Raw genomic sequence first — 17357 nt, 5'->3', positions numbered from 1 at the left:
CCAGTGAGCGACCACTCCCTGGTCCTTGCCGTCTGCCATGCTTCGCCGCTCTGCCAGCTCCCCTCGCTTCCCTCTATCGGGACTAATTTGTTTCACACGGCCACTTCTGGTACAGCTATCCATACACCGGGGGGCGGAAATCCTCCTTACTGATGCTAACTTCACCGATTTATTTAATAAAGTCCACAAAAATCCGGGTCTGAAAGTCCGATTCAGGCGGGAGCTATTGAATATGCGACCTACTCCTCCATGGCAGCCACCGGAAGTCCCAGATGGGTTTTTACAACAATCACCAATTCCAGATTTTTATTGAATTCAAATTCCACTATCTGCCACCAGACCATTACTTTGGGTATCTGGATTCTGGTCTAGTGACAATACCACTACGCCAAAACCGCTCTAGAATTCATCAGGAAACTGTCACTGTCACTGATCACTGGAGCAGTTTTTAATCTTTAAATATTCATTTAAATCTAAACTGTTATCTCATTAGCTCATATTGATTAATCACAGTATTATTTTTAAAAATGGTTTTATTGGGATTTTGTTATAATAGCATAGAATAAATGGACACAGGATGATAAGACTTTTTCAAAGGGGGGGGGGGGGGCGGGGGGGGGGCACCACAATGTTATTTATATTTTGGTCAGTTTTTGTTGTTTATTTACATGAGTTTAGACTTTAGACCGTTTCTTCTTTTTGTTCTTTTGTTTTCTTTCTGCCTTGCTGCATTCAATGTGGCCATTGTATCACAGTATTATTTAACAGAGGCATCTCAAACCCTTTTAAATTAAGAGATATGTCTGCAGAAATCTAGATTTTAATTTTAATGGACAACTATTTAACTTTTACTAAAGGTTGGCACGGTGGTGCAGTAGTTAGCACTGCTACCTCACGGCGCAAAGGACCCGGGTTCGATCCCAGCCTCGGGTCACTGTCTGTGTAGAATTTGTACATTCTCCCTGTGTCTGCGTGGGTCACACCCCACAACACAAAGATGTACAAAGATTGGCCACGCTAAATTGCCCCTCAATTCAAAATTTAAATAAAACTTTAACTAATGAAACGAGAGAAGAATTTAGATATGGGGCTGGATTCTCCGCTGTCGGGATTCTCCATTGCACCGACAGCCGGTGGATTTCCCGACTGTGTGGGTGGCCCACAATGGAAAACCCCAGTGGCCGGCTGGCGAGACGGAGAATCTTGGGGGCGCGTGTGGCGGGACAAAGAATCCTGCCCATGAACTTTCTGGGAAACAACTGTGCTGGAATGTTAACCCTTAGGAATGCCCTGTTTTCACCAGGTACGATCAGCATTTTTTTTTTATAAACATCTTATTGAGGTATTTATGGTTTTATAACAGTAACAGAAGAAACAGTGGACATACAATTATAAACATAGTGCAAAAGCCATCTTCCTCTCTCACAGGTCCCACCTTTTCTAACGCCCTACTCTACACTAAACTACCCCCACAGCCCCCCCCTTCCCCCCCCGGCCCCCCTTCTGCTGACGGTTAATTTTCCCTAAAGAAGTCGACAGACAGCTGCCACCTCCGGGCGAACCCCAACATTGACCCTCTCAAGGCAACCTTGATTTTCTCCAGACAGAGAAAGCGCGCCATGTCAGCGAGCCAGATCTCCGGCTTTGGGGCTTCGATTCCCTCCAAGCTAATAATATCCACCTCCGGTCTACCAAAGAGGCAAAGGCCAGAACGTCTGCCTCTTTCTCCTCCTGGAATCCTGGATCTTCCGACACCCTGAAAATTGCCATCTCTGGACTTGGCGCCACCCTTGCTTTCAATACTTTGGACAAGGCATCTGCAAACTCCTGCCAGAATCCCCTAAGCTTCCGGCATGTCCAGAACATGTGAACATGGTTCGCTGGTCCGCCCGTACACCTTGCGCACCTGTCTTCCACCCCAAAGAACCTGCTCATCCGGGCCACTGTCATGTGAGCCCGGTGAACAACCTTAAATTGTATCAGGCTGAGCCTGGCACATGTTGTCGATGCGTTGACTCTGCTCAACGCGTCAGCTCAGAGACCATCCTCTAACTCTCCACCTAACTCCTCTTCCCATTTGTGTCTCAGCTCCTCGGTCTGTGTTTCCTCTGACCCCATAAACTCCTTATAAATATCCGAAACCCTCCCTTCTCCCATCCACACTCTGGAAACTACCCTATCCTGTATCCCCCTTGGTGGTAGGAGCGGGAAGGTATAGGTGGAGGGGCAGGTAGTATGGAGGAGGTGGGGAGGCTGCAGAAAGATTTAGACAGTTTAGGAGAGTAGTCCAAGAAATGGCTGATGAAATTCAACGTGGGCAAGTGTGTGGTCTTGCACTTTGGAAAAAAGAATAGAGGCATGGACTATTTTCTAAACGGTGACAAAATTCATAATGCTGAAGTGTAAAGGGACTTGGGAGTCCTAGTCCAGGATTTTCTAAAGGTAAACTTGCAGGTTGAGTCCGTAATTAAGAAAGCAAATGCAATGTTGTCATTTATCTCAAGAGGCTTGGAATATAAAAGCAGGGATGTACTTCTGAAGCTTTATAAAGCACTAGTTAGGCCCCATTTAGAATACTGTGAGCAATTTTGGGCCCCACACCTCAGGTAGGACATACTGGCACTGGAGCGGGTCCAGTGGAGATTCACACGGATGATCCCAGGAATGGTAGGCCTAACGTACGATGAACGTCTGAGGATCCTGGGATTATATTCATTGGAGTTTAGGAGGTTGAGGGGAGATCTAATAGAAACTTACAAGATAATGAATGGCTTAGATAGGGTGGACGTAGGGAAGTTGTTTCCATTAGCTAGGACCCGGGGGCACAGCCTTAGAATAAAAGGGAGTCACTTTAGAACAGAGATGAGGAGAAATTTCTTCAGCCAGAGAGTGGTGGGTCTGTGGAATTCATTGCCACAGAGGGCGGTGGAGGCCGGGACGTTGAGTGTCTTTAAGACAGAAGTTGATAAATTCTTGATTTCTCGAGGAATTAAGGGCTATGGAGAGAGAGCGGGTAAATGGAGTTGAAATCAGCCATGATTGAATGGTGGAGTGGACTCGATGGGCCGAATGGCCTTACTTCCGCTCCTATGTCTTATGGTCTTATGGACCTGCCTGCGTAGGAAGTCTCGCGCCTGCAGGTACCTAAATTGATTCCCTCCCGTCAGTTCAAATTTCACCTCCAGTTCCCTCAAGCTGGGAAAGCTCCCTTCTATAAACATATCACCCATCCTCTCGATCCCTGCTCTCTGCCATCTCCGGAACCCTCCATCTAACCTCCCCGGGGCAAACCAGTGATTATTGCGAATTGGGGACCGGACCGATGCTCCCTCTGCTCCCACATGTCTCCTCCATTGCCCCCAGACTCAGGGCTGTGGCCACCACGGGGCTGGTCGAGTAGTGTGCCGGCGGGAATGGCAGAGGCGCCGTTACCAACGCCCCCAAACTAGTGCCCTTATAAGATTCCGCCTCTACTCGCTTCCACACCGACTCCCCCCTCCCACTCCATCCACTTCCTAATCATGGCTATATTCGCCCAGTAATGATTACTGAGGTTCGGGAGTGACAGCCCCCCCCCCACCGGCTGCGCTCCAGCATCCCCTTTTTAACTTGCAGGGTCTTAACCGCCCATACAAAGCCCAAGATCACCTTGTTGACCTGTTTAAAAAAGGACCGAGGAATAAAGATGGGGAGACACTGAAACGCAAACAGGAATCTCGGGAGAACCATCATTTTCACTGTCTGTATCCTCCCAGTCAGTGACAGCGGGAGCATGTCCCTCCTCCGAAAATCCTCCTTCATTTGGTCTACTAGTTGGGCCAGATTAAGCTTGTGCAGCCATTCCCATTCCCGCGCCACCTGGATGCCTAGGTACCGAAAGCTTCCCCCTACCACTCTAAACGGCAGCTCCCCCAATCTCCTCCCCTGCCCCCTTGCCTGGATTGCAAACATCTCGCTTTTCCCCATGTTCAATTTATAAACCGAAAACCGGCCAAAATCCCCATAATTTCTTCCATCCCTTCCAATGGGTCCGACACATATAAGAGCAGATCGTCCGCGTATAGCGAGACTCTGTGTTCCATCCCCACTCCACCGGACCAGTCCCTTCCAGCTCTTTGAGGCTCTCAACGCAATTGCCAGCGGTTCTATGGCCAGTGCGAACAACAGCGGGGAGAGGGAGCATCCCTGCCTCGTCCCCCGGTGCAGCCTAAAATAGCCCGATGTCAGCCTGTTCGCCCGAACACTTGCCACGGGCGCCTGATACAGCAGCCTGACCCAGTCAATGAAGCCCCGCCCAAATCCAAACTACCCCCAGTACCTCCCACAGATAATCCCATTCCACCCGGTCAAATGACTTCTCAGCATCCATTGCGACCACTACCTCTATGTCCCTACCCTCTGGGGACTATCAGCATTTATAAACAGAAGATACAGAGCAAAATATTTGGGTTGCAAAATCTTTGCCAGAATTGAAAAAAAAGGAAGATGTTTTATTGTATTGAACACAAGAAATTGAAGGTAATAAATTGAACAATGTACAAATTGAACATTAAAGCAGGAAATTTGGTGCCGAGGACCCGGGTTTGATTCTGGCTCTCGGTCACTGTCCGTGTGGAGTTTGCACATTCTCCCTGTGTCTGCGTGGGTCTCACCCCACACCCCAAAGATGTGGAGGGTAGGTGGATTGGCCACACTACTTTGCCCCTTAATTGGAAAAATTTAAAAAGCAGAATATTGGTGCAATAGTATACAATATCCACTGCTCCCAATGCTGTCTCCTTTATAAAGGAAGCGAGGGCAGGAGAGGTGGGGAACGCTTTAGGCCCAGGCAGCTGAAGGCATGGCTTCCAATGATGAACAAATGGATGATGAAAATTGGGAAGTACGTGAGACCAACATTGGAAGAAAGCAGAGACCTTGGAGTGTTGAGGCTAGAGGAAGTTTGAGGGATAAAAAGATAGACCATGGAGGATTTGGACATTGGGATACGAATTTAAGATTCATAACATCGGGGTGCCAATGTAAGCCGGCAAGGATTTAGCGGAACGTTGTGCAAAGGTAGTCCATTGCAGTAAGTAGAGTTTTGACGAACCGCCGTCTACACAAATGTAGATAGGGTCACTGCTTTATTGACAAAGTCTTCCATTCTGCCCCGAGATATTAACCTAACCCCTATCTGTGATTTGCGACTCCCCGCCCCCCCAAAACCAATGCTCTTGGGCAGTAACAGAAAACTGGATAAATCTGCATATTTGCACCTCGCTCGATTTTCTGTTCTATTATTTTTAACTGCCTTGCATTGTCCCTTTTTATGCACACCGCTCCCATGTTTTGATCTTCTTTGATGCACTCCGATAATAAAATTCTTGCTATCTTTTTATATTCCACTCAAATTTTGGTCTCAGTGCTGAGTAAGGGTTTATAGTCAAATCTTTTGTCTTCCCGTGTGACAAGGGGGGGGGGGGAATGAGGGCTGTGCATTGCCGACATATGTCTTTATTTCGGATTTTCAGCCTTCCCAGTGTTTAGGTATCAGGAAAGGACGGATTTGCCCAGGAATACTCAACTGGTTGTCAGGACGTGCTGCTCCCTCTGTGTCTCCAGCGGTTAGGAATATCTGGTTCCTGACCAGATTAACATGTTACTCCCAAATTAGATTGGTTCCCAGCGGCAAAGGCCGGGTTCTGATTGGAGGATCCTTTGTTAGTGACAAGAGCTTTTGGTTTGATGAACGGAATCGGATTAAAAAGCCCTGATCCGTCAGCAGAGGGGACAGCTCGCCGCAGCCTGTCCGCCCTTAAAAAGAAAAGGGGGCTTTTAATTCACACTGATTTATTGCCAGTCTTGAACTCCAGATTGCAAAGTGCAGCGGGCCACTATGGCTAGCTTGCTCGCCAAGTCGGTATGTGCCTCTCTGCAGTGGAAAGCCGCGAAGTTTTCCGCCTCCAGTTTAGCCGCGAGTTATTGCACAAAAGGTGTCGATGCGCCGATCCACAGCAAAGAGAAGGGGGTTCGGCAGCTGCAATACAGCCCCGCGGATTCCAGTGGAATCAGCAGAACCAACGCCGCAGGAAAAATTGAGAACGCAACTTATCTGTGGGGTCGTTACAATGAGATGAAAAAATTAGTCCACGGTAAGTTTGGCAAAGGAACGGCATTTGACTTCGTTGAGTACATTCTGTCGTGTTTTCTGACAATAGCCCCCATGGATTTGAGAGCTCTGATTCAGACTTCCAGCTCATTCTGAAAGGTATATGTGAATAATAATATTTGTGTGCTTTATAAAAGCGGTTTATGAACATGTGTGTTGATTTTTCCTTTTACATAGATTACATAGAACATACAGTGCAGAAGGAGGCCATTCGGCCCATCGAGTCTGCACCGACCCACATTAATCCCTCACTTCCACCTTATCCCCGCAACCCAATAACCCCTCCCAACCCTTATGGACACTACGGGTAATTTAGCATGGCCAATCCACCTAACCTGCACGTCTTTGGACTGTGGGAGGAAACCGGAGCACCCGGAGGAAACCCACGCGGACACGGGGAGAACGTGCAAACTCCGCACAGACAGTGACCCAGCGGGTCGCGGCTTTTCTTATAGTTTAATTCTTTATTTTGAGTTCATTGTGGATTTGCATTCGTAAATCTTATTTAGGTGGGTTAGCCACTTGAAGCGATGAATATTTTACTGCTCAAATATAAAATTCACAATGAACTTATTAACAAAACCCTGATTGCGTGCTGATTGGACAGTTCAGTTTTATGTAATAGCAGCTACTCAAGGATGCATAGAGAAATATGTTGATATAGGTCAAATAGTTTGATGCGACCATCAATTCACTCGAAGACACGTGGAGAAGTAAACCGTGGTTTTAATCAACTTAGAACTGTGCCTGCCTGCGACCGGTACAATACTGAAGGCGGCCCCGCAGGTCAGCTGCTCTTATACTTCCTCGAAAGGGGAAGTGTGCCATGGGGTCGCGACTGGTCTAGGGTGACCGCGCTGAGTTGTGGGTAGCCGGCGGCGTGATCAGAGGTGCTGGGGCGGCCCCGCGATGGCTGTCCGTAAAGGTCGTACGCGTCGAGCGACGTAGCAGATGGTGGCCAAGATGGCGGCCCCCGTTGGTCGAGCGGTGAGGAAGATGGCGTCCAAGATGGCGGCCCCCATGGATCACATGTGGCCGGCCGTGTGGGTGAGGATGGCCAAGATGGCGGCCCCCATGAGTTGCACGTGTTGCGCCGAGGCAGAGTCGGCAGACACGCTGCCACCTTGCGGGGTCTGCGGGCCTGTGAGTCTGTGGATCAGGTCTGTGAGTTTGCGTTCTTAGACCTGGCCAAGCAGACCTTGGTGAAATGTCCTTTTCGCCCGCAGCTGCTGCAGTTCGCGTTGCGGGCCGGGCAGTGCTGCCGGGGGTGTTGGGACTGGCGCAAAAATAGCAGGGTAGCCTCCCATGATGTGCAGGCGGCCGCGCGGCACAGACCTGGGGTAGTATCTGGTTGGGGGGTCCACAAGGGGGTCGTGTGGTCGGCCGGGAACGCAGTAAGACTCTGAAAAGCGACCTCCAGAGAGGTAGCCAGTTTTACCGTGTTGTCCAGGTCCTGGGCCCCTTTTTCGAGCAGGCACTGTCTCACATAGTTCGATCGGACCCCCGCCACGTAAACGTCTCTGACGGCGAGCTCCATGTGCTGAGTAGCCGCAACGGCCTGGTAGTTACAGTTGTGTGCGAGGGCTTTGAGGTCGCGTAGGTAGTCATCTAGCGACTCCCCGGGGCGCTGTCGGCGAGTGGTGAAGACTTGTCGTGCGTAGACCTCGTTCATAGGCTGCACGTAGAGGCGTTCGAGTAGTGCGAGGGAATCTGTATAGGAAACGGCTTCGTCGAGCTGGACAGAAATGCGATGGTTCACCCGTGCGTGGAGGAGGCTCAGCTTCTGTTCATCAGTGACGGATGGCGTAGACGACGCGGCGAGATAGGCCTTGAAGCATCAAAGCCAATGTGAAAACATTTCTTTCGCCTCCGCGGCCTGTGGATCGAGTTCCAGTCTGTCAGGTTTGAGGGCTGATTCCATAGTAGTATTTTAAACTGATTAAATTGATGCTACCATCAATTCACTCGAAGACACGTGGAGAAGTAACCCGTGGCTTTAATCAGCTTAGAACTGTGTCTGCCTGCGACCGGTACAATACTGAAGGCGGCCCCGCAGGTCAGCTGCTCTTATACTTCCTCTAAAGCGGTGGAGCCATGGGCTGAGTCCGTACATGCCCCAACATATCCCCCTGTGGGTGAAGCCACACAATGGCCCATAGGTGGAGCCCACAGGGTTAATAACATAACATAATACAGTGCACTGGTGAATTATCAGTAATTAGACATTCACCACATTGTTAAAATGAAAACATGTTTTATAATGTTCCTTACTAAAGAAATACTAAGTGCTGCATACCTCTGTTAGCCTTAACTCAGTTTCAGCACCTTCACCTCAGTGTGTTCAAGATAATTGACACACAGTTACGTCCTGACTTAACATTGTTGATAGGCTCCTAGAAAACACAATCGTAGGGCAGCACGGTAGCACAGTGGTTAACACTGTTGCTTCACAGCTCCAGGGCTCCAGGTTCGATTCTCGGCTTGGGTCACTGTCTGTGCGGAGTCTGCACGTTCTCCCTGTGTCTGCGTGGGTTTCCTCCAGCTGCTCAGGTTTCCTCCCACAAGTCCCGAAAGACTTGCTGATACTAAATTGGATATTCTAAATTCTCCCTCTGTGTGCCCGAACATGCGCTGGAATGTGGCAACTAGGGGCTTTTCGCAGTAACTTCATTGCAGTGTAAATGTAAGCCTACTTGTGACAATAAAGATTATTATTTAAAAAAAATGCAAATGTTATGTTTCTGGGAGAAGACTTTAATTATAATAATAATCTTTATTAGTGTCACAAGTAGGCTTACATTAACACTGCAATGAAGTTACTGTGAAAAGCCCCTAGTCGCCACACTCCGGCGCCTGTTCGGGTACACAGAGGGAGAATTTAGAATGCCAGTTCACCTAACAAGCACGTCTTTCAGGACTTGTGGGAGGAAACCGGAACACCCGGAGGAAACCTACGCAGACATGGGGAGAACGTGCAGACTTCGTGCAGACAGTGACCCAAGCGTGAATCAAACCTGGGATCCTGGTGCTGTGCAGCAACAGTGCTAACCACTGTGCTACCATGTCGCCCAATATACATTTTCATACAAACATATACGCTAACATTACAAAGCTAAAAAAACATATAAAGCAAAATACTGCGGATGCTGGAATCTGAAACAATATAGCTTGGATACTCACCAAGATGTAAAGCCTTGTCTCACTTAGGGAAATGGATGAGTGGTGGTGGAAGTGGAGGTTACTGGAGATTGGATGGACCTTTTGGAAGGCGATTAGAAGATGCTTTTTCAATGTTATTAGTAGGAGTCTTTGGAGAATTCTATGAAGGATTCTTTGCAGTGGGTTAAATATTTTTTTCAATGACAGCTACACTTTATTTTTAAAAATCTGTTTATTAGTTGACTGCATTGTTAATGCTCCTGCGCATCGTTGAGCTACGCAGGGTGTTCTTTATCAAAGGTGGCCATTGCCACTTCACGGTATCTCTTCAGATATTATGCCCTAAGAAGGTGAGGACGGCTGGTTCACGATGCAGAGTGCCACCAACAGCGTGGATTCAATTTCTGTACTGGCTGAAGTTACCGTAAAGACCCCTTCTCAACCCTAAGGTGTGGTGACCCTCAGATTAAACCACCCCCAGTCAGCGTTCTCTCTCAAAGGGGAGAGCATCCTCTGGAACTATGGCAACTTTCATTTTCATAGTTGGCAAGATACTGCAGTAGTTTGTTGTTGCCTACGCAGATTCTGGCTGAATAGGAGACTCTCCCATTCTTCACTGTTCACTGTGTGGATGCTCATTTCAAGCAAAAATTGAATTAATCTGTTATTAAAGAATTCACTGCAGAAATAATTTTCTGGCCATTTTCTTTGATGTCTGAGGGCAGGCAAACAAGTTAGAAAATTGGATAATCCATTTGTGACAATTAAAAAGAAAACTGGAGGAGTGGGAATAAGGGAAAATTATAGTTGCACAGAGTGCACATTGGCACCAGTAAAGCAATAAGAGAGACTATCATTTCAGGTGAAGGACCTTTGCCAGAATCACTATTTATGGTAATGAAACAGGGGACAATGAATTATAATGCTGAGGAATGCTAGTCTAGTACATTGTCACAAACATGAACTGCCTTTTAAATTTTTCATGTATTTTCTTTTTGGTTTTACTAAATGTAATCTTGCATATTTAAAACTCGCAATATATCTCCAAGTGAATTAGTTTGACATGTGGGGGACTGAAAGTTATAATTTCACAACTCTGACACCACTTGTGGCAACACTGACGTTCATGGTGCCTCCTGGTATGTGCTATTTAGGAGCAATGATTGAATGGCTGAATTCTGTTTACATGTTCCAACGTACTAAAGTGCTTGCAGAGAAAAGGCAGACCTTCAGAATTACAAAGGCAACAGCTCATGGTATTGATGAAGCTGCAGAATGTATGGATTATTGATATGTACAAAACAGAGACGTCTACCCTTGGACAAACTGTTTAACAGAAAAATAGGATGTGAAGCCTGTAGTACTATATCGGTTGGAATATTCGGAATTCAGTGTTGAGTAAGTGGCAAAAATGTTGTCTAATTTGAGTGATGTTGGGACCAGAGCTACTAAATTTTGATCCTTGAGGAGGACGATATAACAAGTTAGCAGGATGGACAAAAGCTGGAAAAACAGCATAAGAATGTGAATTCACTAAATTCACAGCATGAACTAACAGTAAAACAGCAGTCAAGAGTTTAGTGGAAAGTAAAATTAATTATGGACAAAAGTAAATAGGGTGCATGTGCTTAACTAAATTTTCCACACTGCTGATCACCAAGTCAGAATGGTAGCATAGTGGCTTCACAGCGCCAGGGTCCCAGGTTCGATTCCTGTCTTGGGTCACAGTCTGTGCAGAGTCTGCACGTTCTCCCCGTGTCTGCGTGGGTTTCCTCCGGGTGCTCTGGCTTCCTCCCACAAGTCCCGAAAGACGTGCTATTAGGTAATTTGGACATTCAGAATTCTCCCTCTGTCTACCCGAACAGGCGCTGGAATGTGGCGACTAAGGGCTTTTCACAGTAACGTCATTGCAGTGTTAATGTAAGCCTACTTGTGACAATAAAGAGTATTATAAGTCAGGGGCAAACACCCTGCAGTACCCAGGACTAGGTGCAGTGCAGGAAATACAAGGATTAAATCTCAGAACTGACCACAAGTTGGTTAATAGTGGCTCAGAAATCAGTGGCCACATCTCTGAAGTGATTCTTTTTCAAAAATAAATTTAGAGTGCCCAATTCTTTTTTTTCCCCAATTAAGAGTCAATTTTAGTGTGGCCAATTCGCCTACCTTGCACATCTTTTTGGGATATGGGAGTGAGACCCACGCAGACACAAAGAGAATTTGCAAACTCCACACGGACAGTGACCTGGGGCTGGGGTCGAGCCCAGGGCCTCGGCGCTGTGACACAGCCATGTTAACCACTACACCACCGTGCTCCCTGAAGTGATTCTAAAGGGAATTTGCAGTGAGGTAAAAACATTTCAAAATAATTGATACATTTGCATCTTGGAGCAACAGATCTGATTTTAAAGGTACATCTTGGATGTAACAGCAATAAAGGAATGACCCTCATTTAAATGTTCATTAATGTATAGAATGAGGTGTAAGATTTCAACCATTTTCAGGCATTTATCAATTTATGAGTCATTGCATAGAGTTGCAGCTTAAGAAAATATGCACAAGAATGTGGTCAAGACCTTTACAACTAAAATAAAAGTGAGTGCATGTTAGGAACCCCGGAGGGTTGCATTCATCCAGGATGAGCTGTGAGCCGTATGAAGTAACTTATGAAGCATTTGTACTTATTTTGTTTTATAAATTTAGGGTACCCAATTCATTTTTTCCAATTAAGGGGCAATTTAGCGTGGCCAGTCCACCTACCCTGCACATCTTTTGGGTTGTGGGGGCGAAACCCACGCAAACACGGGGAGAATGTGCAAACTCCACAAGGACAGTGACCCAGAGTCGGGATCTGGGACCTCGGCGCCGTGAGGCAACAATGCTAACCACTGCGCCAGCATGCTGCCCTAGCATTTCTACTTATTTCCTTATTGCTTAAACAGATGAGAAAATAGAAATACAAATAGACTTTTGACAAGTTTGCTTCCTCCTGAATTCATTCAGGATTTAGGCATATTGTGGGAAGTCCTCTATAAATGGTCTTTGATTTAAGGATTATAGCACAAGAAAGATCCCACACTAATGTATGCAAAGAAGCTACTGAGATGTGAGGACACATGGAAACTATTGAGGTAAAACCTTGCAGAAGGACTCTGGAAGTGGAAGAAGATATCTATGCACAAAACATGCACTGAAATGTCACTGAAATGTCACCAAGTACTAATTAGTTTCAGCCATTAAATCCAACTTGATAAACTACATGGAAGGTTGATTGTTTGCCATTTCTGCAGCATGATAAATAAATTACAGAGACAGCGAACATCAGTACACAATACTCTTTAGTTGTTCTTCTTCAGGTATATTGCAACCTTTTTTCTTTGACCCTGCAATTATTCAGTTCAAGGATCTTTTTTTTAAACAAAAACAGCTGGCGTTATCTGTGGATAGGAAAATCTGAGTTAACATTTTGGATCTGTGACCTTTTATCAAAACTAGGAAAAGCAGAGCGAGGAAATGGAGGGAGGGAAGAAGAACGATGGTAAAATCTGTGATAGACTGGAGACCAGGAGAGATATGATGGCAAAATATTTCAAGGTACGAGGATAAAAGGGAATGGTAATAGGACAAGTAGAGAAATAAAAAATGTGTCTTGAGGAGGTGAGAATGTGAGGATCTTGAATAGCTATCATCTGGAAGCAAAGGAAATTAAATAAGAGAAACAAGAATGGAAAAGAAAACTTGGAACAGGTCTTCCCTTTTTTGCTCTTCTTCCTACCTCTCCCCCATTTTTCTTTTAAAATCTTTTTATTCTCCTCATTTTCAACATTTTCATCAAATAAACAAACAAAGACAATTACAATAACAATCCTCCAAACAAAAACAGCACCCTGCTCACTATGCTACCAAAACATCCCAAACCTCCCCCCCACCCAATGTTCGATGGCAACCAATTCTCGAAAGTGTATAATAAACAGTCCCCTTGAATTATAGAACCTGTCCTTCATCCCCCTCAGCTCAAATTTCACCTTCTTGAGGGTCAAAAATTCAAGTAGGTCCCCCCACCAAGCCGAGGTACAGGGCGGAGAAACTGACCTCCACCCCAACTGGGGTCCTTCGCCTCTGGGTAATCAGCGAGGCGAAGGCTAAAACATCTACCCCGCACCCGCCTGCAGCCCGGGCCGGTCCAACACCCCGAAAATGACTTCTCGGGGCTCTGGTTCCAAGTTGAGATACATTACCCCTGAGATGACACTGAAAACCTCCCTCCAATACTTCTCCAGCTTCGGGCAGGATCAAAAGATATGAACATGGTTTGCAGGGCTCCTCCCTCAACGTTCATATACGTCCTCCACTCCCTCAAAGAGTCGGCTCATTCTCACCCTCGTGAGGTGCGCCCTATACATGACCTTCAGCTGTATCAGCCCCAACCTCGTGCATGACGTTGAGGCGTTCACCCTCCAGAGCACCTCACACCACAAACCGTCTTCCATAGCATCCCCCAACTCTTCCTCGCACTTGGCTTTGATCCCCTCCATGAACACCCTGTCCTCCCCCAAAATCATCCATAGGTCGCCGTTACCACCCCGTTCTCCATTCCCCCTGCCATCAATACCTCTTCCAACAATGAGGGGGTTGGCGCTATCGAGAAGCCCTGAACCTCCTTCCTAGCAAAGTCTCGGCGCTGCAGGTACCTAAACCCTTGCCCTTGCCCCAGTCCATTTTTCTCCCTCAACTCTTCCAACCTCACAAAACGTCCCCGCAGGAACAGATCTTTTAAAACACTGCTCCCTCTCTCCTCCCATCTCCGAAACCTCCTATCCAGCCTCCCTGGCTCAAAGCTATGGTTCCCCCTAATCGGGATCTCCCCCTGACCCAGTCCCCATCTTAACATGCTGCCTCAACTGCCTCCAAATCTTCAGTGTTGCCATCGCCACAGGACTCCCAGAGTACTCGCACGGGCCATCAGGAGCGGCGCTGTACAGATGTACCTTCGACCCCCCAAACAAACAAAGTGATCGACTTGTCCACTTCCTTAAAAAATGCCTTTGGCAAAAAGACCATCAGGCACTGACAAAGAAACAGAAATCGCGGCAACACATTCATTTTAATCGCCTGCACCCGACCTGCCAGTGACAGAGGGAGGCTATCCTATCTTGCCAAATCCACTTTCACCATCCCCACCAAGCTAGTAAAATTGTACCTACGGAGCACCCACCCCCTCAGCCTCTCCACTTTTTTATTTGCTCAAAATCTATTACATTTCTAACTTTTCCCCATTCCAAAGAAAGACTGTCGACTTGAAACTCTGTTTCTCTCTCCACTGATGAAACAGGTCAGAGGATCTGAGTGGAATAATGATTATGTCATTAATTGGAGGAGCCAGGTCTGTATCAGGCAGTTTCATTATTGGTTTTGCTGGGAGCTTTGAGCTGAGCAGCAGCTTTTGCAGAAGGCTGTCAGGGTAAACAGTACTCAGATACAGACAAAAATCTGCAGGTTTTTCCTGACAGGATCTCTCTCTCTTCAAGCAGTATTTCCAGGAAATCTCTGGTCACGTGTACAGCAAGTATCCCTGTGATTGCTAACTATATTTACAAGCGTCTTTTGACCTGTTTTGCTTCTTTGGAGGTAGAGAAGATAGTTAAAAGTTAGTGTTTCCTTTTATTATTAAGAATTGTTTAACTATTAATTGTAAGCTATTTTCTGTGATATTAATGTAGTTTAACACTGTTCATAAGATATACTGTGCTAATGATAAAGTTTTAATATAAAATATATCCTATTGGTCAGTGGAATCACTCCTGGAGCGAAGTATTCTTTCCTCACAGTTTTATAAATTTAAATAAAGTGCGGTTCTTGTCTGGTACCCTAACAAATGTTGGGGCCTGGTCTGGAATCATAACACTGGTCTGCTTTAGTTTCCCATCAGTGATAATTCCCAGGATGTTGATAGTAGAGATTCCTCTATGGTAGTGCCAAGTGGAGATGGTTAGATTCTCTCTTGGAGGTGGACATTGCCTGAGCTTGTGTGGCACAAATATTACTTGCAATCTATCAGCCCAGGCATGAATATTATCCAGGTCTTGCTGCATGCGGACAGGGACTGCTTTAGTATCTGAGGATCTGCGAATGGTGTGGTAAGGTGGAAGAGTGATTAGCATTGTTGCCTCACAGTGCCAGGGACCCGGGTCCAATTCTAGCCTTGGGTGACTGTGTGGAGTCGGCACGTTTCCCCCCATCTGTGTGGGTTCCTCTGGGTGCTCTGGTTTCCTCCCACAGTCCAAAGAATCCAACAGTTTAGGTGGATTGGCCATGCTAAATTGCCCCTTAGAGTCCACAGATGTGCATGTTGGGTGTGGCTGCAGGGATAGGGCAGGAGAGTTGGCTAAGGTAGGGTGTTCTTTCAGAGGATCAGTGCAGACTCAATGGGCTGATTGGCCTCCTTCTGCACTGTAGGGATTCTATACATTGTGTAATCACCTGTGAACCTCTGGCATTATGATGGGAGGTAAGACCATCAGTAAAATAACTGAAGATGATTGGGCCCAGGACATTAGTCTTCATTGGTACTGCATTTATTTTCTAAAGAATTAAGTACAAGCGCTACAAAAATGTTTTAAAAGCTATGCATTTTTATAGATATCTTTTGAGAAGAATTTTATTTGCAATACTGATGCACTAAAAATGCATGTCCAAACATGTCTGTTTCCTTTTTCAAAAATATTAATATTGTATTAAATAACAATGTCTGTGGCTAGTTAAATAACTTGCTTCTGGTACAATGCGACTGCCTATGTGCAACTTTCTCATGTCTTGTTTACATTTTCTTACATTATAAAGCATGTGTTTCACTGTTGCTTTCCTGCGTACAATCACATATAAATATTCCACACCTCAACTCTCTGTTCCTTGTTTTACTGTTCATAATGTGACTATAAAAGAGAAAATGCCCTTGCCAATTTTTTCTGCAAAGTTAATTATATTCTTCTAGCATGTATTCATAGGCTTCTTTAAAATAGTGGTTGAATACACTGTGTGGCAATGTACTGAAAGCAAATGGAACCATAGTTAAATGGATTTTTCTTTGCAGTTGTTTCACTAAATTTTCCGGTCAACATTAAACCTTCAAAAAGGCAATTTTCCTTTTTGCCATGGTAAGCAATCATATCCATAAGCTAGACATTAAAATTGCCTGTGGAAATCCCCAAATATGCTTCGATAGTGTCTGAAGTAATGCAGGCAAATCACAGTGATGTAAAGATTGTAATGAATTCATGCTTGTATCTCCCATGGCATTGCATGCTGGTAATTGGGGACCCAGAATGCAGTTTTTGTTTACTGAAGATCCCATTGCAGAGACATGGGGATTACAAGGTAACCTAGGTTGGAAAATAAAGACTCCAGCAGTGTTGTGGTAATTCTGCTAGACTACTAATTCAGAGGCCTTGGCTAATGCTCTGTAGACATGGGTTCAAGTCCTATCACAGAAGCTGGTGGAATTTAAATTCAACGAATAAATCTGAAACAATAAGTCTGCCTCAATAACAGTGACCATGATGGCTATCATTTTTGTAAAAACCCATTTGGGTTCACACCTTTAGGGAAAGAAATTGCCATCATCACCTGGTCTGGCCTATATGTGACTGACTCTCAACAATGTTATTGACTCTTTAGAGTACCCAATTCATTTTTCCAATTAAGGGGCAATTTGCCGCGGCCAATCCACCTAGCCTGCATATCTTTGGGTTGTGGGGGCGAATCCCCCGCAATACGGGGAGAATGTGCAAACTCCACATGGACAGTGAGCCAGAGCCAGGATTGAACCTGGGACCTGGGACCGGGGCAGCACGGTAGCATTGTGGATAGCACAAATGCTTCACAGCTCCAGGGTCCCAGGTTCGATTCCGGCTTGGGTCACTGTCTGTGCGGAGTCTGCACATCCTCCCCGTGTGTGCGTGGGTTTCCTCCGGGTGCTCCGGTTTCCTCCCACAGTTCAAAGATGTGCGGGTTAGGTGGATTGGCCATGCTAAATTGCCCATAGTGTCCA

General features: G+C 46.0%; 1 protein-coding gene across 1 annotated transcript in view; it reads left to right on the top strand.

Moving 5' to 3' along the window:
* Positions 1-5598: 5598 nt before the first annotated feature.
* The window catches only part of LOC140388469 (5'-nucleotidase domain-containing protein 2-like), a 108444-nt gene continuing 96685 nt past the window's right edge, over positions 5599-17357 (top strand). Inside the window, exon 1 of the mRNA XM_072472660.1 lies at positions 5599-6134. Coding sequence (XP_072328761.1) covers positions 5879-6134 — 256 coding nt within the window. The 5' untranslated portion in view covers positions 5599-5878. The remainder of the gene's footprint in view (positions 6135-17357) is intronic.

Source organism: Scyliorhinus torazame, chromosome 13 (genome assembly GCF_047496885.1).
Source record: "Scyliorhinus torazame isolate Kashiwa2021f chromosome 13, sScyTor2.1, whole genome shotgun sequence".
NCBI lineage: Eukaryota > Metazoa > Chordata > Chondrichthyes > Carcharhiniformes > Scyliorhinidae > Scyliorhinus > Scyliorhinus torazame.
Note: the sequence above shows the minus strand (reverse complement) of the source record. Positions and strands in the feature narration are given on the sequence as shown.